At 40.8% G+C, this 22,502-nt stretch overlaps 1 protein-coding gene across 1 annotated transcript; it reads right to left on the bottom strand.

Annotated features, from left to right (window-relative positions):
• Nucleotides 1-1,609: 1,609 nt before the first annotated feature.
• Nucleotides 1,610-21,653, bottom strand: ADIPOR2 (adiponectin receptor 2; the record flags this gene model as incomplete). The annotated part of the gene is made up of 7 exons (XM_082007620.1): nt 1,610-1,741; nt 3,239-3,432; nt 4,642-4,829; nt 5,897-6,083; nt 6,759-6,930; nt 8,768-8,887; nt 21,486-21,653. 7 exons carry the CDS (start codon nt 21,651-21,653, stop codon nt 1,610-1,612), a joined length of 1,161 nt encoding a protein of 386 aa, XP_081863746.1.
• Nucleotides 21,654-22,502: the final 849 nt, after the last annotated feature.

Genomic DNA, 22,502 nt, shown 5'->3' with positions numbered 1-22,502 from the left:
TTACCTTCCTTCCTTGTGAAATACAGCACTTTATGAGCTGTTTAACTCATCTGTGAGAGAGGTAATTGCTCTGAATTTCCAACTAAACACTCCAAGCAATACCTGTGCCATAACAAACAAAACGTTCAAGTTTCATCTTACGACTCCAAAGATTCTCCTTCAGTCTGGCTTCTGACTGGGCTCCAAAGATCAAGCTACATCAATTACACAAGCAAAGGGTATACGCCTCCCCTTATATAGGAGGTGCGTCTGCTCCACAGCAATCCAACTGAACTCTTAGCTTTAGGTTTAAGAAATACCAGCAGTCCCACTGCTAACGCACAGATGGGAAGCAGACCTAAGGAAAAAAAAAAAATGGAACTGCATTGGCCTGATTGTGGATTTTTCCTCTTAAAAAGAAAAACCTGCAAACTCCCTTGGCATATGGAGCCTGACACATGAGAAAGTAATGTGCTTGAGGTCTGCAGTAACTGTTAACTCCAAGTCCTGGAGCACACAGCTTCCTCTTTCCAGTCCATCTTAACCCCACCTCCGTTTCCCCTCACATGCTCAACTATCTTTTGACAAGTGCATTACCATCATTTGTTCCGAGAAAACAGAGCAGGCCCACAAACGGCAACCATCTACTCAATAGGGGCCTTTGGGTATAGGCAGGCACTGATGGAGTTGGACTGTTTGCCATTTCACATGCAGTTATCCCATCATGCTCCAAGTCATATGATGAGAACCAAAACAACTAACTGTAAGATCCGCTACCCAAAACTACACAGGCCACGCAAGCTTGGAAGGCAGCTGTCCCACATGCTTAAGCAGGGCGCAGATGTATCTTTTGAGTTACTTGAGTAAATAAACTTGCTAACACTGTGACCTGGATGACAATGTGACTAATCCAGCCTTCCCAATCCTTGTGTACACGTACTGAACCTACTCCAAGTGCTGGCCAGGACCCGACATTGCCCAGGGCATGCTGGCCACCAGGAAATCCGCAGCGCCAACATGCTTCACTCCTGGGAATTTTACCTGGTCCTCCTGCAATCATTTATTTTGTGCAAAATTGAAACAGTGTGTGGTACTTGCATGTTGCATTCTTTACAAAAACCCTTTTCCCCCCACCCATTGTTTAAAACATTTATATAAATTTTATTTAAACAGAAAGTTAGAAATCTTATTTACAATTTGTTTTTCTCCCAAAAGAGCATCTAAAATCGACTCCCAAACCCTCCAAGAGGATATAAATTTAACCTTGATTTTTTTTCTTTAAAAAAAAAAAAAACAAAAACCAAAAAAACACGAAACTGCTAAGCTATCCCTCCCCAATTCTACAAATAAATATGGCATTGAACAGAAGCCGATTTGGAAAGGGTCCTCTGTAGCTCAATCTGTAGATCCCAAGAATAAATTAGGGTTTCAGAATTTCCTGGTCTTCAAATTGATTCATTCCATTGCTTGAGGTATAGAATTTATCTTGGTTAGTCAGAATCCCCATGAAGCTCCATGCCCCATCAGCTGAAACTTGGATTCTTCTTAGGTATTCGTTTCGCTAGCCTGTATGCTTCAACCGCACGCTTGCGGTACTGTTTTGGTTACGAACTCGGGCTGAAGGCTGATTTTACTGCATTCCATCTTCCTCTGTGCAGCCTCCTCCGACCGTGAAACGGAACTCCTGGAGGTTCGAAACCCCATGGAAGTGCACAAAAGCACCAGCCACTACAAAGACGTGAAACAGCTGATGGGAGTGGAACTGCGGAAAAGAAAACACTTCTGTTCAGCTGGGGTACTTTGGGTTCTAGTGCTACCTTGTCTCCAAAAAACCCACACATTCAGCTGAAGTACACAGTAACACGTAGCAGTACCTCAAACCACAAGCTGCAAAGTTCTCCAAGTTATTTATTGAAGCCCACCCCTCTCTATCACTAGCAAAATAATCAAATTCTCCACACACACACACCCTTTCCTTCACAGTCATCTTAACCAGCTGGTCAACCAACAAACTCGTTACATAAATGCTATAGCGCATCTTTGTGAAGGGACAATGATGATTTCAGAGCTTTGGGCAAAAAGCTTAAGCAGGGCACTTTTAAAATCAGTTTAAAATCAGGGCACTTTTAAAATCAGGGCTATGTCATACAGCTAACAGGTACAAACTCTGCTCTGGTCACAGGCATAAGTTTTACCAAGTAGGTTTTGAACGTTGTTATTTCTCTGCCACAGAGAAACAGAAGAGGAAAAAAAAGGCATTATATTAAAACCTAGAAGTAAACAGATGTTCTCAATGAATGCCCAGGATGCTATTGATTAAAGTACAGCAGAATGAAAACCATGAGGGAGCTACGTGACAAAGCATGCCCTTGTCTGAGGGAAGCCATACCTACATGGATAATGCTCTTGAAAAATGTCTGCAAACGTGTATTTGCAGGCTCCAACGGAAGCTAAGAGTTGGTGGTACACCAGTTCTTTTGGAGCCTAGCTCGTTATCGTAACAAGGCTTGTTTGGCCATTTAAACAAACCTAGCAAACTGGTGCTGTGCAAAAGCCACTCAAACAACCCAGGCCTCATTCTCACTTCTTCTCTTCTTTAGGGGCCTTGAACTATCCCAGTGGAAGTACAGTGGCCTTCCAAAGGTCCACCTCTCTCTCATCTCTCCTCTTGCTCCACCCAATTTCTTTCTTTACATCTTCCCCACATACTTCCCCTCTACAGTCTTTGTGATCCTCTCCCTCATCCGAAGTTTCCCCCACCCACCCACTTGCTCACCTCACTTTCCTTTCTTCTGGGCCAGAGATCCCTCCGAAGTCTACTATCTCTATCCAGCGTTTTCACTGGCTGCACAAGATGAGGCACCAGACACGGTGAAGATCCCAGAAAACACACGGAACATCAGAGCAATAACGATGTACTACTCTGCCCAGACGCACAGTAAGATGTGTGTTTGCAGGATCCTCAACACAAAAAGGTTCACAAAGCTGCCTACCCATCTATCAAAGCTATCTAGTACCTGTGCTGGTGGATTTGCACACCAGCAGTTACCTCAGACCAGCCAGTTTGTGATAGCTCAGCAAGTGAGGCACCAGGTAAGCCAGGCTCAGAGAGCCCACAGTTGTTCGGCCCCTTGACACCTATGCTTCTGGTGCAGCAGTTTGATACTTGCAATAAGAAAACATTGACACAACATCCTCCAGCCTCAAGGGGAACCAGCTTTCACGTTGGTCTCCTCATCCAGTCACTCTGTAGACTCACCCAGATGTCACACTTGCCAGGGAAGAATCTCTCCGGGATGCGGGCAGCATATAGTGCAGCACCAGTGATGTACAGGCATGCCATGAGTGCCAGCCAGCCTATCTGCCCCATTGTGGCTGCTTTCAGGAGCCCCTCAGAGATGACAAAGTGCAGGGTGGGAATAACCCCACTAAGACCCAGACCTAGAAATACTCCTGGGAGGTAAAGAAAATGTGGGAGAGTCAGGTTTGAACACAGTGGCGGTAAAGGGAGACAATGAAAACACAAAAGCTATGGAAGGAAAACTCAGTATTTGCCAAAGCAGCAGAAAGGTGACAACTCTTGAAGCTGGAGGTCCCCAGAATAGCTTTACCGGAAAGGAAGGTAAAGAATGCACAGAATTTCTTCATATAGCAGAAGCTACTTAGTTATATGCAGATACTGAAATATTTCATTTACTGTTTGCATCTGCCAGCTTTAATGTACATTAAGCCAGTTACACATCTTGGACTGTAGAGGGCACTGAGGATACACGAACTATGTCTCACTTTACCATCTCTCAAGGGCAAGACAACAAGGAGAGACAACAAAGAGATTATTTATCATATACTGTACAAGTAGTCCTAGGAAACAGAAAAGTAGCATCTGCAGCTCGTCTGAGCTGCCATATACGAGAACATGGTTTATTCATTTAGATTTTAGCAGCAAGTACAGGAATCTTGTTTGGGGGAGGGAGCACGGTGAGGAATAATCAGGTCCCATCCACAGATTTTAAGTTTGGAAGGCTGAACTCCCTGAAGGTACACCCATAGCTTGTCCAGGAAATCTAGATTTACTGTAGACAGCATGTGCAGGTTAAGTAACAAGAAACATTAGTATTCAACCCAGCTGTGTGCACATTCCACAGCCACCCCCTAAAGCTTTCTCTTTCTTTCTACCTCAGAATGTGAAATCAAATTTGGTTTTGTTCTTTTGATCATGTGAAGAGAAAAACTAGGCTTTTGGTCTTAAATATGTTTTTTATCTAGATAAATCATTCAGGTGAATTCAATCATTCTGATATTTGCTGGAGAGCCTAGTATTACAAAAACAAGACAAACAGTAGTAGTACACATACACACACCAAGCAGTCAGTCATTTTTTTGAGAGAGCAAAGCTGCTAGAAATACTTTGCACTACCTTTCCTACTGCATGTGTTACTGTCCATTTCAGGAATGCACTTCCAGGACTTGCACCAGCCCTTATTTGTGCATCCAAGTGGCTATAATAAATGCTGAAAGAAAACCCATCAAGCTCCCAATACAAGAATACTAGCTCTCTATAAAATTAAGTTCTCTTAAGTCTTCCCAAGATGTTTTTTTCCAAGTGACAAGAGGAAGGAGGAAAGGCAGTCAAGAAGCAAAACAGTCAACTTCAGGTCTTACCTGCTCTTACACCTCGGTATTCAGGGGTTGCAAACATGTCCCATTGTGAGACAATTATGGCTGCGATGCCCAGGACACAAATCACAATCAAGTAGATGAAGCAAGGCTGAGGGTTGCAATAGAAGGAGTAGTACAGCCATGGTACAAAGCTGCCCATTATGAGAAGTGCAATGCCAGAATAATCCAGCCTAGAAGGAAACAAAAATCAGTTTGGTAAGAAATGAGAACCTTTGGAAGTCCTCGTATCAACACTCTCTTCTTTAGTAGACCAACTGTCTGCTTCTCACTGCAAAACAAAGTTATTGCAACTTAACTTCCTGATAGCAACTCTTCCACCAATGCCCTCCTACAGTAATGGATTACCTTGACAGCCAGCCAGTAAGGCCATTTTTGGACAGTCATCAGCAATACATACGGCAGCCTTTAGACCAAAGCTTTCTGAAAGACACTCAGATTTAAGCTTCAGATGAGGAAAAAAGCAGCACGAGTCCTCTGAACACAAAAAAGGGCACACAGCATGTTGTGAGAGCACAGCCAACACAAACACTTTAGTATCTGACAAGTATGAGTTAGGCATCAGCTTAAGCAACCACTGGGGAATAATGTTGCAATTTTTCAACCACGCTCTTTTTCTATACGCCAGTGAAGAAAAGGAATTCCTAAACCCATCACTTTTTACCACACCCTGACAAAATGCTCAAATTGAAGATGATGGAGTTAATTTTTCAGTAGGGGATTTTAATTGCTGGGTTACTTTAGAGGTGGTCTTGCAGATTACACAATCCTAGGTTGAATAATCTTAGGAAATATGAGCTATTTAGCAGCCAGCCAAAACAGAACGCATAGTAAAACCAAAAGACCAAGACATCTTGATACACATTGTAGAGCTGTCTTATACAAGTTTAAGATTCAAAGTTACTCAGAATAGTTGAAATGACAAGAAGTGACAGTTGCATTAAAAATTCAAAGTTCTGCCACTAAGCTCTAGCTATATTACTTACAGCAGCAAGATGCATGCACACGCCTGTCAAACAGCAGAAAATGAAGGAGTTTTAAGACTAAAATGACAGCACAAAATGTCATGCCGAAACAAACAATAATTAGAAGAAGATGCATTGAATCTCTGCTCAACTCTGTTCCAACACACATGCAGTCATGCAATGAGCAACTCCTACACTGGGACTCCAGGCATAAATCCCAACCCTGTTTTCCCACCTGTTTCCTATTTGGCCTACCCTGTCCTTTAGGCACTTACTTGGAGAAGAGCCGGGAAACACCTTCTGAGTGGCAATAAACTGTGTGGAAGAGCCATGAGAAGGAGAGGCAGAGTATGGCTCCCAAGAAGAACAATCCAACAACCACTTTCTCCTGCACAGGTGCTACAAAGGACATGTTTGGCCGGAACATGTAGAAGATTCCCAGACAAAGGAAGAACACGCATCCTGAAAAACAGTAAGGCAGCAAGGTGTCAAGTTCATGCATACTGGAAGCTTTTCTTTCTAAAAGCATGACCTTAATGTATAGGAGCACTAAACATAGGAGCTGCATGACAACCAGCAGCACACAGGCAGAATAAAGTACTGTCCTACTTCAGTTATGCATTCCAACCACATTTCTGTCTCAGACTGATGCAATACAGACTTGCACGGACTCTGTATTTTTACTTGTTTTGCAAGATGCCTGACAACTAGTTGGGCATTCTAGAACAATTAAAAAAAAAAATCTGTTGCAAAATGTGAAAAGAGAAGGGCATAGTTCAAAGAAACCCTCCAAGACTCCTTGCAAGTTGAAAACCACTCATACAAGCTGCAAGTTACATGTGTTCCTATAGCAAGAAACACAATCTCAATTAACACCTGCACACTTGGGGAACAAAAAGAATATCTACTGGTAATTTATTAACAATCGGGACTTTTTTTATTCATTCATTTGTATCGAATACCATAATTAAGGAAGCCCCATCCAACCCTGGTAGGATAAAATTAGGAGAGGGATATCAACCTGTTAATTTAACAGGTTACTTGTGGAATGATAATGCTGACCACCCCACATCCCCTTCTGTCTTGCTCTCAAAGAGAGCAATGAAGCAAATTAGTATTAGAGCCAGCTGAAAATACCTAGAAGATGCGTCCAGATGTTACCAGTCTCCGTATGTATTCTGAAGATACTCTTGAAACAAGCCCGGAAGGAAGGCATGGGTGGTCTGTGTCCATGCAACAGGTAGTCGTTGTCCTTTAGCCAGTCAGGCAGAACATCATGGGGAATGACTCTCCATCGCCCCTCCCATACCTAGAAGTTAGAAGATTTTAATTAAATGCAGGGAATTGAGTTCCCCTGATGTATGGCAAAAGTCAGAAAACCTGTATTAGTAAAGTGTTAATCTATCAGTACAGTAAACAGAAACAGGTTGATGGGACTTCTCTGGGGAGAAGGCTTCACACTTAAGTCACTGTTACCTGTTCAAAACAGTATCATTATGAAGTTGAGCTGCACCACCAGAGAAAGACATACTTCAGCATTTCATTGAACAGAAAAGCTATTGGGCTTTTTTACTGCTAATGAAGGGAAAGCATTTAATACATTTCCATGTTCTGTTATTTTCACACATCATCCCTTCCATTTAATTGAAGAAGCCTACACCTAGTTGTCTCCAAGTAAAATAAATAAACCAATCTGACTATGTATCTGCTAGCATTTGTGGCAGTCTAGCAAAAAAGCTACCCATTAGCACTAATATGGGCCAGAAAGCATGAAGTGGCAAGAGTCCAGTGACCAATCCCTTATCCAGGTTGGGAAAAAAATGCTCCTGCACTCCCAAAACAAACAGTAACAGAGCAGTTAAGGCAACAGATCCGTGACTCTCAATTCCATCACATTTCTTCTTTAAAGGGAGATAGAGCATATGGGCACACATCTATTCTTGCAGCTGGTTCCAAATGAAAAAAAGTGTGAACAGGTGTTCTTAGCTCTGCTTCAATAACATAAGACACATGTAGTCTTCAGTCTGGCTTCAGAAGCAGCACTGCCAAGCAGAGGGACATCAGGGAATTGCTTTATGTACCGGGGTTGTTTCTGCAGTGTTCCTTGGTTTTGTCGTCTGGCTAGTAATACAGGAGCAAGACTGAAGAATCCTGAAACACTAAGTTTAAAAAGCTACGTTCTTATTTCAGTTTCAACAACAAGAAATTTTAAATCAATTGCCCATACTCCTTCATGGAAGGAAAAAAAAATTAGTCAGAATAACCAATCCAGTTAAAGACTGGGTTCTTAAATATATTAAACAAGAAAATAACCAGTTTATTTAATGAACCAAAAATTTGAATTGAGGTAGAAACAGCAGGAGGGAATTCATTTTACACAATCTACCCTACAGAACATCCAGAAAGGGGAAAAGATGCAGATGCATAGTAAAAAAAAAAAAAAAAAAAAACAAAACCAAAAAACCTCCCCACACACCCAAACAACCCATATATAAAAGACCACCAAGTAACTAGGGTTCCTCTGTAAGAATATCAAAGAACAGTTCATAAAACCAGCAGGAACAAGTCTATAAAGAGGCAGCACTCCTTTCACCAAGGAAGGCCAGGGACTGATACAGCCCCATGGCTTTAAAAGTAGCAAAAAATCGAGCCAAGGTCAGCAATTACAAAATCTACAGTGGATTTACTTAGATATAGTTTTGATACAGCCTTGTTTTCTCTTCAAGTAAGGGACAAAGCTTATTCTACAACAGATGCAAACAGTGCTGGAAAAGCAAAATATTTGCAGGTCTGAAGAGACCTGGGGAAAAAAATGACCTTGTAAATGAAAGTGCCTTGAACCAGAAGGATTTTATTCTGCTTTGCACTCACAGGTGTTTCTCAAGAAAGAGTCCTCAGTTGCACGATCAGCTTTAGAGTCTCACTTATAATCCCTATTGTTCCATGCTTTACAATGTATTCATTTATGACAGACTGAGATCCTGAGAAGCTGTAGTATTACTAGTTACAAGAAGAGATGCCCATTCAGGGATGGTGTGTACCTGCTCTCCCTCACATGAGCAGCGCAGTTGCTGCAGGTATAGTCTGTTGCCCACTGCAACTTCCTGAAAAAGGAAATTACTTCATCAGTTTCCACATGCCCTTACCTTACACACAAATTCTTCCATTCTCTCCATAGCATGGTGGGCTTGTAGAAGAGGTGACATACCCATAAACCCTTCGTCTTCTTGAGGTGACTCATCATTGTGTTTATAATCCTCAGAACACTGCAGAGGGAAAAAAAACAGAGAAAATGCTTTGTAAAAAGATGAACAGAGAGAGGTGATGTTGTTTTCCATACAAAACTATGATTTGAGGTCTTGGCAAATAAAGAAGTCATCTTTCCTTGTATGGCACTGAGGAAGTAATTCAAAAGAACCAGCAAAAAAAGTTATTACATTCTTAGGCATCTGAGAACAACTCACATGTTTAATCCATTTTGCACATGTTTTCACCAGGTTCGGAAGAAAGCAGCGTTCTTCTGTAAGTTACGCTTTGCTAAAGCCCAGATATGGAGTCTGAGGCTTGCAGCCTACTCACCTCTAGGGAAGGATTACTTCCTATTTTATGTTTCAGTGTCACTATGCCTGCCTTAATGCCTCTATAACATATCTGGCATTTTAGGATAATAAAAGGCATGCCAAGGAGAGGACTCCGTTTATCTTGTTATAAATGCTTCACCTCAATTTTTAGTTAAAATCTGAAGATCTATTCTGTTTAACTGACACTTTTGTTCACCTCGTAATGGACACTTACTCATTTCTTTGACTTTCAAAGTATTTCAGAAACTAGTACGAAACTTTTGCCAGTTACACAAAGGCAAGTTATCAAAGAGAAGTAGTAACAGGCGTCAGATTTTTAAGCAAAATTCAAATAAAGAGAAACATCCACATCCCCAAAGTGTACTAAGAGAATTATGAAAACAAAGACCAAAAACCCACTGAGCCTGGATATTCAGCTGGTACACATCACTAATAACTTTACAGGAACACAGGGCAGTTTTCTACCCTAAGCTGACACATCACATCATATTATGACACACTCAAGCTTTCCATTTAGGAAAAAAGCAGGGGGGCCACAAGAGTTCTACATTCCCATTTGCTTACTACAATGCTCATGGCCCATCAGAGACTCTATTCAATGCTTCAGCTTCCAAGCTAAACAAGTTTGAGAAAGCTAGAAAAGATGAGAATGAGTCTTTTGTACCCCTCAGGCCTGACACAGAAAGCTGCCACGCACCTCGTGACCAAGCCAAGAAAGCCCCTCAATCTGTATGGAGACTGGCCTCTTCCACGTTACAAGCCACACTTTTTCTCCCTCCTATTCCTCTATCAAGGTTAAGAACTTTAAAATCAAGATTACTTATCAATAATGCCATCCGAAGTGACTGAGAATCTAGTACATGATTTCATATACTTTATCTATGAATTATCAATAACGTTCATGTTAATGTCCTGAACTTTGAGTCAGAGATCAGATCTGGCTGTATATTTATCCCACATTACAGCTCTCTCCTTAGAGTAAGGCCTTATTAGCTATTTCCATCAACAAGTTAACTGAATAAGCTGGTTAAAACTTTCATTTTCTAATAAATAAAAGGAAGATTCTTCCAACCTACAGTGAGCTATCTAGATTCTTCAATATTTTTGTTTTTTGAGAGAGAGAAACGACATGCTAATACTTGCTTTTGTACCCGACACTTGCAGTAGCCACTGAAGCTTCATCTTTTGAAGAGGTCCCCCCACCACATAGTTCTTGACCAAACTTTGCTTATCCAGAATGCAGATCTCTCTACTACATAATACGTAGTATACATCCTTTGTGTTTTACGTATGACCTCGTATTTCTCCACGCTAGGACAACTTGATTGACTAAATTAATCTCTGTACATAATCCATGTCCCTTTTACTGTCTACTCACCTTTGACTGAAATCATTACAGGCAATACTCCCTCTGAGCAAGTCTGGGCAATGATCTCCTATCAGGTTCAAGACCACCTGAGGAACCTGAACATACACAAGTCTATGGGACCTGACAAGATGCATCCCAGAGTCCCAAGGGAATTGGCTGATGTAGTTGCCAAGCCACTCTCCATCATATTTGAAAAATCATGGCAGTCAAGTGAAGACCCTGGAGACTGGAAAAAGGGAAACATTGCACTCATTTTTTAAAAAAAGGTATCAAGGAGGACCCTGGGAACTACCGACCTATCAGCCTCATGTCTGTGCCTGGAAGGTCATGGAACAGATCCTCCTAGAAGCTATGCTAAAGCACATGGAGGACAGAGAGGTGATTTGAGACAGTCAGCATGGCTTCACCAAGGGCAAGTCCTGCCTGACCAACCTAGTGGCCTTCTATGATGAAGTGACCACTGTGTGTTGTCCCAAAGATGGGTTCTTCCACCCAGTGTGCAGAGAGCTGAAAAATACACAGAGCCGAGCTTTTATTCCAAATCTGCACAGATTTGGGTGCTAGGTGGTAGGCCCACAAAGCTAGCACGCCTCAGTTAACACACAGAAAATATTTATACATTTTGAGCAACAGTTATCAGTATTTTTTAAAAGTTGGCTCCATTACCCTTGTTCCCACTGGTTCTCACAAGCCTCCTCTCCACTTAAAAGTCAGAGCATCCTTCTTTTTTCCTAGGCATGCTCAGGGAGGAAAGGGCTTTTGTGAGGAGGGGGCTTTCCCCACCCAGGGGCAGGTTTCTATTATGCCAATTATATGTTAATTAGGTGTTAATTAGGATAGTTCACTCAAGGTTGAGTAGCTGTGTTTCTTTTGTGATTACCTTGTTCCTTCCCTCAGGGTTGCATCTTGTTAGCTGCTCACAGAGACTAAACAATAACCCCAGCTTAATTCCTTGCATGCCTTCAACAAGTGGACAAGGGAAGAGCTACTGATGTTGTCTATCTGGACTTCTGTAAGGCCTTTGACATGGTCCCCCACAACATCCTTCTCTCTACATTGGAGAGACATGGATTTGATGGGTGGATGAGGAGTTGGCTGGATGGTCACATCCAGGGGGTAGTGGTCAACAGCTCAATGTCCAGATGGAGATCAGTGATGAGCGGTGTCCCTCAGGGGTCCGTACTGGGACCAGTACTCTTCAATATTTTCAATGACACAGACAGTGGGATTGAGTGCACCCTCAGCAGGTTTTCAGATGACACCAAGCTGAGTGGTGCAGTTGACACGCCTGAGGGACAGGATGCCATCTAGAGGGACCTAGACAAGCTCAAGAATGGGCCTGTGTGAACCTCATGAGGTTCAACAAGGGCAAGTGCAGGGTCCTGCACCTGGGTCAGTGCAACCCCTGGATATCAATACAGACTGGGGGGTGAAGGGATTGAGAGCAGCCCTGCTGAGAAGGACTTGGGGGTACTGGTGGATGAAAAGCTGGACACAAGCCAGCAACATGCGGTTGCAGCCCAGAAGGCCAACCATTTCCAGGGTTGCAACAAAAGAACTGTGACCAGCAGGTCAAGGGAGGTGGTTCTGCCCGTCTACTCCACTCTGCTGAGACCCCACCTGGAGTACTGCATCCAGGTCTGGAGTCCTCAGCACAGGAAAGACATGGACCTATTGGAGCAGGTCCAGAGGAGGGCCATCAAAATGATCAGAGGGATGGAACACCTCTCCTATGAAGAAAGGCTGAGAGAGCTGGGGTTGTTCAGCCTGGAGAAGAGAAGGGAGAAGGCTCCAGGGAGACCCTATTGCAGCCTTCCAGTACTTAAAGGGGGCTTTATAAGAAAGGTGGGGACAGACTCTTTAGCAGGGCCTGCTGCAACAGGACAAGGCATAATGGCTTGAAACTAAAAAAAGGTAGACTTAGACTAGTTAAGAGGAATAAATTTTTCACAATGAGGGTGGTGAAACATTGGCACAGGTTGCCCAGAGAGGTGGTAGATGCCCCATTCCTGGAAACACTCCAGGTCAGGTTGGATGGGGCTCTGAGCAACGTGATCAAGTTGAAGATGTCCCTGCTCATTGCAGGGGGGTTGGACTAGATGACCTTTAAAGGTCCCTTCCAACCCAAAGATTCTATGATTGATATAAATATTGATCAGCTCTAGGAAGATCCTTACAGCAGTGTAAGACAGTATTAAATACACTCTCACTGCCTACATTACCCCATTAATTCTACTGAGAAAGGTATCAAGTTACACCAAGACGGAAGTAGGTCTAATATCCTTCTAAAATAGGCACATGTCCTGTTGGACCAGGAAGTGCATTAATAAAAAACGAATTTGGTTTCATTCTGACTCAATAACATTCACTGACATAATTTCCCACACTGTCAATTTTACTAGCTTTTTCTACCAATGGATCTGGTAGGATTCTCAGTTTTCAACATTATAAATAATTAACTCAAAATCATAGAAACATAGAATGGTTTGGGTTGGAAGGGACCTTCAAAGTCCAAGCCCCCTGCCATGGGGCTCTGGATAAGATGCTCATGATAGTCTGCACAATCTTACAAATCAAAGAAATATTCAGTTTCCAAGAACATACCTTACAGAAAAGCAAGCCTCTTGTTTAAGTTCCAATGTACTTGATACAAGAAGCACTGCTATGCCTTTTAGCTACCCTAGAATTCCCTCTCCCAGCATCACACAATGACTAGCTGGAATGGGGTGAACAAGTTGGTAATCCTCAATTTACAAAACAAGTAGACTGAAGGAAAAAAGGTCTCTTATGGAATCAAAGCCTGTATTCATTGCAGTCTGCTCAGTGACTCAAAGCCAAAAAATGCTCATTTCCCCCTCTCCACATACTCCCATTTCTAGAATGATGGGAAGGTTTAAATTTGAACAGACTGTAAAGCTCGAAGAGCACAGCTATTTATGAACTAGTCCAAAATCTTTGCATTTTGGCAATGTGCCTACAAACAAATCATTACTGAGCTTCTTTTAGTGATAAAAAGAATTCATATCACATATACAGTGCAGATTACTGCCAGAAAATGGAATTGATTTTACTATCTGCTTCCTGCCATTAAACTGCAAAATTAGCATTCAAGGAAAAAACCTAAAGCTCAGCTTCTTAGTACTTTTCTTGCTAAGGAGGCAAAATGAGGTCCGTTCTGGAACGTCCGTCCTCCCTCGACTCCCTCCCAAAACACCCCATTAGGAAGAACAGTAAACTGTGCTTCTTGGAAGCTGGAAATCTATAGTTGGAGTGCAACACCAATGCCAGTTTTCATTTGGAAATCTGAAGGAGTCCATTGACCTTCAAATCTTCAGACAATGACTGAAGGGAAAAAAAATATCACTTTTCTTTCAGAAGGCATATTGTTGTAAAATTTCCACTGTAACAAGTTCCTTCGTATCTTAGGATTCTCATATTCTCTCTTCTTTGGCTGACTATCAGAAATTCAAGAATAACTCTATAACATAATATAAGCAAGCATATGCTTTAGGACCTGTTTTTAACTATTTCTAAGTTCTGCCCACAGAATCACATTTTTAAATGGGGAACACATTGAGTAAATAGTCTCACTTGCCTAAGACCATGCAAGAAATGAGAGCCCAGAACAAAACTCTGATACTCCCACTTTTAATGAGGTATGATATATCCTGAACCAAGTGCTTCCAGAATAATTTTTGCCTTTGTACTTTCTCAATCATTGGCCAAATGGATTTTCACTTGGCTAACGATTCATATCTTCTTTTACATCATCTAATCTACCCAATTTCTTTTAAAAGCAGTCTCAAATTTTGACTAAGTAATTCTGTGAAGTCTTTAGATCATTTTAGAGTATCTTGAAAGAAAAACCTTCATTCACTTGCAACAAGCAAACTTGCTGACATCATCAGCTGTCATTCTTCTGCTGCACACATGCAGCAATACATAGAATCAGTCCTTCATACAAATCAGAAATCATGGCTTCGGTATACTTACACTCTAAGAGAGTTCAGACACTTAATTCTTTGGAAGTGCCAAACAATCCTTCCAATTTTGATCCTACCCCATTTGCAAATTCAGAGTGTGTTAAAGCTACCAAACATAGCACAGATACTTAATGAGATGGAAATTATACAACAGAAGTATAAATGCATACTGAGCCGAATAATGGTACCAGAGAATAAATTAAACCTGAAGGACAAGTGACGATAGCTGGAAGAAAACAGTTTTACTGGTTTATCCATATTCACTTTATTTTGGGAAGCTTTCCAGATTCTTTTGTGATAACAGTGATAGACAAGAAAGTAAAAGAAAGAGGTAGAAATCAGACTTGATTACACTACTTTGTACAGAGTTCCAGGCAGCACATTTCCAGGGACAGATCATATTCTAAACAAGAATTTCAGAGTGTGCTTTGGTAGGGATAGAAAAGGTTTAATGCCAAAAACAAGACTTAGAGCACCAGAGCAAATAAGAGCAAGAAACCCAAGAGTCCAGTTGCACAGTGCCCATCATTAAATAAGTTTATTTTAATATCAAAATCTCAATCTTTTATAGCAATGGCACAGAAGTTTTTAAAAAGTTTACATCCAGTACAAGAATTTGCCGCCTGAATACAGTCCCAAAAAGTCAGACCACATAGCTAAAGACCCTGTTATAGACAAAACTGCAGTAAAACCTGCCCTAGTAAATACAATATACTTCTCTGCTCCTTCTCACATAGATCAACAGTTTTTATGCTATCACTCTCAAATCTGCTAACAGACAACACTGTTTATTAATGCCTTTACTATGGAAAAGCCTGTCAGAAGTCAAGTCGCAACGGTAGGAAAAGATTCCAGAAACCCTTTTCCCACTTTATCAAAAGTTGTGTTCTCTGGACTTCAAGTGGTGATCGTGTAGTTTCTTGAGGTCTGTAGTTTCTTGATGTCTGTTTAAAGATTTCTAGAAAGTTTGAGAGTTTGCACAGGACTACTACTTGCACAAGTGACAAGCAAGCTCTCGTTCATCACTTCATAGTGCAATTTTGCTAGAAAATGTCATCAATCTGTGTTCATTGGAGAGTGCAAACTGATGCATAAGTCAGACCTGAATGAAGCCACCTAAGCAGCTTACTCTGTCAAAGTGGTCCTCTTCTCCCTCAGCTCTCTACTTTCTGTGGACCATGTTCAAGGCCAAGTTTCTTTTCAACATGTATCAGCTGGATGCCAAATGATCTCCAGTCCTCCTTTTTATAGGGTTCATCAGTTAGAAAAGGAGCCTAAGAACCTAGCTAGGCATGGATTAAGGAAAGTTAAACTAATGATCACTTCAGCAGACTGCTGTATGCTCAAAACTTCCAGCCACTTTCAGGACTGCACTCTCAGGAATTTGACACTTTGATGGCATTTGATGCGGAACCAGAAATGCACACGTTAACCAGTAACACTAGGAACTCCAGTACAAGTCTCCTAAACCCCAGAAAGGGCAGAACTCTTCTCTGTTAGGGGTCCTTTGGATGGAGTCATTACCCAGTTACTCAAGGGCCTAACTGACCGTGCACATACCTATGTAGTATTAAGCTCTGGAGTTAATGAAGTCCCATGTCTCAAAGCTCAACTGTTTGTGATGCCAGTTCACCATCAAGATGGCACCATCACAGGAATTCCAAAGCGTGATGCAGTCTGAATCTGTTCTAAAATTCTTGTTGCTTCCTTCAGCTGCTGATAGATGCTCCCCCCCTCTCTTCTTGATCTGTGTCCTGACAGAACTCTGCCTCGGTATGAACACAGGCAAGATAGTTCGGAAAAAGTGAATGTCTTGACTTACACTGAGTCGTGGGATATTATACGACTCAGTACGTACAAACAATTCTCCTCTTAAAATGTAAGTTAGAAAGCATATGTTGCTGCATTTACAATACCACTGTTATCCCCCATATTAAACTGAAGTCACAAAGTCTAGACATGACTTGGAGTTTTTGCTCTTGTTTATCTTGATCTCATCAGATGAATGATTAATAGTGTTTAACATGACATTCAAGTCATTTAATGTTTCTTGGGGCAGCATGCCAGATTCAGTAACTCGAGAGCATTCAGCATAATGGCCAAGATACATTCAAGGCTATAATATAAAAATGCTATTTTTCTAATCGCAGTCCTGTAACATCCTTTTCAGCTAGCCAGATTGCTTTTTTCAGCAACTCCTCTGTGCCCATTCTGTCAACGGACCTTTTATCAATCGGTCTTTCGTAAAGGGAAAGCAGTGATAGGTGGTGCCGTGTCATGCCATTTCTCCTAAAAGCCTGTTGTACATTTTTCAGAATTTCATCACCTTATGTTATTTGGATTGTAAGTAATTAACTGGAAAAGCACAGCACCTTAGAACTTTCCCTGACTTCCCCTAACTTCTGCACATACTGAGTTATTCTAAAATAACAGCTTTGTCATTTAGAATTTACACTCTCTCTTAATCTGACAGGCTTGTAAACACAGACACGCCACAGTTTCCAAAAGACTAACTACATTCACCCTCTAAGCAGGGTGTGCAAAGCTGTTTTTGCTGTCACGGGACCAAAAAAAGTCTTTCATTAGCGCTGTGCCAAAGACCCTTTCAGCCTATCGGTCAAAATGTTAAGTACTGGAAGGTTCCTGGAGTTTAGTATTTTTCCTTTGTAGGTCACCTTCTTATAAAAGCTACACTCCATTTAATATAGCACTTGGAAACAGTTTTATATAACTGGTCATGGGTGACTGATTTGCTGGCACTCATTAAAAACAAGCACTAACATTTAACACTCATTTAGCAAATAGTCCTAGGACAAAGTCACATTTTGGCTTCAGCAACCTTGGTAATACATCCTTATTAGAACTAGCTTCCTCGTTACATATCTTCAGATGAAAACGGTTTGTTGAACCTCTAAGCAGTAGCAACTACCGATTTTCTGTCAATGCACAGTAGTTGACAAGGACCAAAGACCTCAGTGTCCACATGTGCTCATCAGTACACTTTGGGGAAAAAACGACAGAAATTGTGTCTACTACAGAAGATTCTCATGTGCCATTTTCTGCTCCTCTGTCATTGTTAATTGTGACAGCACACAAAAAACCAGGCATGCTAGGCTTATAGAAAAAAAAGTGCTCTCTTAAAAAAAGTAAGAGACTGAAAGTGTACTGCTGAACTTAACATAAAAGCAGAGTCAATCAATCTAAAACAGTTGGAGGAAGATGCAAGTTAACCCACCAGTACAATACTATTTTCTCTGTGAAAGGCCGTCACATCCCCCATTACTGCCCAAATCAGGCAGATACAATCTCCAGGAGAACAAAGGCAAAAACTGTGGAATCTAACCCTTGTCCAGGGAAACAGTTGTGCCAGTGAATTATAAACAAAACTATTCCCTCCCTCCCCTAGTTTCAACACACAGCACAGCAAGCAACGGTTACAAAACCAGCTGGCAGGCAGCAAACTCAGCAGAGTACCAATGCTTCCCATTTCAAAGACTCTCCAGGCTAACAGGAGACAGTTGAACCCAGCTGCAACTCAACAAGCCATAACTTATTACAACTTTGTTAATTCACATGAGGGTTTTATGGGAGACAGGGCAGACACAGAGACATGGCCATTTCCCATGTTACCAGCCTTCTGGACAGAATATTATCTACTCATGGTTGACTAGGTCACCAGTTTCTGTCTCTTCTGCAGACATTCAAGCTCTAAAAGCCTGTTAATAAGCCTGGAACATCAACTGTCAGTGAAGGATGCATCAGCATCCTAACAACTCAAGCCTGTGGAGCCTGAAAACCATCTCCATAGACTTATCACGTGTCTTCGTACTGTTTAAGTGGGAACACTGGGAGATACTCTGCTCTGTGTATCCAAGAATGCTTTGCTGTATAAAAAAGGCATATTTGTAGGGAAAGATACTAGATTCAAGCACTACTTCAGTGACTAGCAGTCTGAGTAAAATATGCATTACTTCCAGTGCTTAGAACAGCAAATGAAGGAGAAATTCAGATGTTAAGATCTTTTGCTCTAGTGTAAAATGCCAATTCACATGCTTTCAAGGAAGTAACATTCCTTCCCAAGAGTTGCAAAAAATGGAGGAAAGGAAGAGGTGATAACGAAGTCCACAGAAAACAGATTTTGAACGTAATCTGCTTTAAAACAAAAGCAAACGTGTTGGTGGGACCTCAAATTCTGTTATGCCAGGCCTCTCCCATACATACATAATAAGAAGACAACCTCTACCAACAAAACTTGTAATGCAATGCAGGAAGAAAGCAAACACAGAAGCAGATGCAAAGTTTTTAATCATAACTCCAAATACCAATATGCTAGATTGAAAATAAAGCTAAATGGTTTCAAACTGAGCAAGAAAATTGCAAGTAAATGTATAAAGGAAAAAATTTAAGGCAATCAGAATTTCTTAATATCAGCTCCAGAATGACTATTCTTAGGACTCAGACGTCTACCTTTGGCCTTCAAGATTTCACCTAAATTTTTTTCACTCAGATAGGATGCACCATAAAAACAAGTTGACAGTTCCATGAATTTACATACACCCGTCTTGTCAATACCAAAACTATTTTTGTAGTATATTTTTGTAGATAATACGTACACACTTCTGTAACAGAAAATGCTTTAAGTTCTATGATTCAAGTTACCATTATCTAAACACGAGCCTCTTCAACACCAGAGGAAAATCATGCTTTTGAACTAATCAGTCATCTCTACTGAGGCAGTTGCACATAGCCAGAATGTACAGTAGAGCAAAAAAGTGAATCCTAACTGGCATTTGAGTAACAGCTGTGCTGAGGCTCATACAAGACAGAGGAAGATATGTAGTGTAACAATTTTTCCAGATTATTTAGAATACTGCATGATGTCACATAATAAAGCCCATTTGGCAAGCTAATATTAGTACTTTTGACAGCAGAGAGTTTTGGGATGCTCTATCTGAAGCATCAATTATTCAACCTTTTAAGATGAAAAAAAAGGTAAAGATATCACGGTATTAAAAACAAGAAAACACAGAAGACAGGAATAAAAGTTTCCGCTGAAAAAAAGTCAAAAAAAGCAGGAGGCCATATAAGACAGATCAAGTGAAGCGGTTCAAGCAAGGCCCGAATGGGAAAAACAATGTTTCTGTGGCAGTATTTTAAGAGACTGTGAAAGAGAGACAACATCAAATACAAAAATGTTAAATATTTGTAGTGAGCCAAAGCAAAAGAAACACATACTTTTGTCATAAGGATGAAAGCAAACACCAAAAAAAGATTAACACATGCTAAGAATGCCTGAAAAAGCAGAAGAAAAAATGAGAGTACTTTAACCGTTTTATTTCCAAAATTCTAAAATTAAACACTTTGATTCATCCAAATAATTTCTGTTTAGCTAAGTAAATATACAGAAATAATTATAGGCTATAATCAGTTATGGGCTTTTACTTTGGGCTATTCCATCTGCAGGCAACAGCTAACTCATATTATTCAACCAGCAAAGTCAGAGACAAGAATGAAAACAGCCTTCAAAAAAGATGACCCCAAACACAGTCAGATAAACATGTGTATGTTCAAAATATCTGCTAGTAGAACTCAACTTTTCTTTTTTCTAACCTTAGCAAACTCAGCTGTTGGCTAACACTTTGCACCTTATACACATGCTTTACAACCTTCCACGTAATGTAAAGAAAAAGACTGGATATTTCCTGTTATCATCACACTGAGAATGTCCTATGGAAGTTTTAGCAGTGTACAACTTAAGAGTGCATTGGCTTGGCTTATTAGCCATGAATACCTGTTCTGACTTTTCATTACAAGGACACTTGAAACTAAATTCAGGAAGGACTCAAACTAATCAAGTTAAGATAGCCTAATACAGGTGCTCATGTCAGCTGAACCATGATGGTGGTCCACGCACACACACAGAGTCTGTGGCAAATGCGATTGCAGTAACAGCCCAACTCTTGTGCATTGAAGGCTATGTTAAGTAGCACCAGCATGTTTTTGCTGCTGGCTAAAACCACACAGTTGCTGTAACTGAGCTGATACAGTAAACTCATTAAGCCATGATAAATTTAACAGTGAGCCTAAACTGAATGCCTCTTCCACTTAACTGTGCTGATATCCATCTGTATATATGCTGGGAGAAGCAGTAATTACGGTTCTGAAATTCTCTAACTAGAAGGTACTTCGTCCAATGCTTGGAGACATTTACCTGCATACAACACCTAATTAAGTTGTGGAATGCCTTTCCGCAGGATGTTGTGTGGCTGCTAAAATTAAAAAAAGCTCATGCACCAAAAATTCAAAAACATTGCCACTGGCTCAGGAAATCTGTGAGCCACCAATTACTAAGGGCTGGGAGAGCATCCTAGGGAAGTAACACAACACGCTTCTCCGTCTTTGTACTCTTCCTGAACAGTCTGTTACTGGCTACTGTCTGAGATAGGATGTTACACACCGTGGATGGTTGGTCTAATCCAGCATGGCCATTCTTCCAACAAGAAAGCTTGCAAACAGATTTTCCTGTCCTAATCTCTAAAATGATAGCAATTACCCAAGGTTCAGATTACATTCAGCCAGAGTCAATATATCTTCTCCTTTCACTTAGAATTAATTGGAAGTTACAGAACAAAAATCTTTTGATAAGAGCAGCATCTCAGCAGAGAACAAACCAGTATGAATCCCATTTCTTTGAGGAGGGAATAAAAAAAAATATAAAGGTGGTAAACTTGCACTTGTGCCCCATCTTGTCACCCAATTTCCCATATATTCAACTAAATATTTCCTGGTTTTCTTACAATTAATTAGCAGGCATAAAGAGGTTGTATTGTAGGCTTACAGCTCCCATTTCTGGAACTTATTTCAAGCGCTGAAGCACCTATGTTAAAACTCATTTTTCCTAGCAAACCTAACAGATAATCCTGTAACTTACATTTTCCTGGTAAGAAGACAGAGGTGGCTCCACTAAAAGAAGCCTCTGCTTAGAGCTGTCTTCTTCAAAGGCTGCCTGTGTTGCTGCAGTGTCAGACATGTGTCCTTTTCTGAGCCGTAGACCTGGCTCTGGAGAACCAGCATTATCGAGTTCCGTTAGTTCATTCATGAGATGCTGGGAGTCTTCTCAAATATTCTGCTTCCTCGTGGTTCGGTTTGGCTGATTATATGTTGGCTCTGAAAGACAAACAGTTTGTATAACTAAACTGAAGTTAAAAAGAACAGCATAAGAGGTGGTTGGAAGAACATGCTTAAAAGCTACCAAACAGCTATGACAACTGCTTTGTTATACGTGCCCAAACTCCCGCAGGATGTTATATAGACTTCTACACTGTTGGACAATGAATTTTCATCTTGTGACCACTAATTCTTTTGTATCCTAACACAAGTTAAACACAACTTTGAAAGATGATAGTGAGTTCCATAAAATAGTAAATTCACAAAAGCACAGTGGTGTTTGTAAAAATAGAAATAATAATTTATAAGAAGTTGTGAACACTGGGCTGTTACTACTATTTACAAATAAACTACTTACCTCAGACTGTCTATAACTATCAGTTTTTTGAGGGTATGAAACTCATTTTGAATCATCTGGACTAGGTTTCACCAAAATGAGGACGCTACATACTGGTACAGCTGCTTGGGTAGGAGCAAGCCAGCAGAGCTCAATCAGCAACTAACTTTATACAGGCTGCAAGGAGGGCAGTAGTACACACAATGATTTTGTTTCCCTTGCTTAAGTTAACATGTTCACAATAACTGCTAGCAATGGGTCAATACCTTTCCTTGTATAAGGAATTAGACCAGACAGATTTAAACACCATACATTCCATCACAGGAATCGGAAATAGATAATTCCCTCAGAAAACCAGAACCCATGCTTTCTACTCAGAAAAGTAACTATATTTTACACTTACAACACTGCAAAAAGGATTTGTGCTAAATTTAACTCAAGATG

The sequence above is a fragment of the Phaethon aethereus genome (assembly GCF_964289735.1).
Source record: "Phaethon aethereus genome assembly, chromosome: 1".
Lineage (NCBI taxonomy): Eukaryota > Metazoa > Chordata > Aves > Phaethontiformes > Phaethontidae > Phaethon > Phaethon aethereus.
The sequence above is the reverse complement of the archived record's forward strand: the minus strand, read 5'-3'. Positions and strand labels throughout refer to the sequence as shown.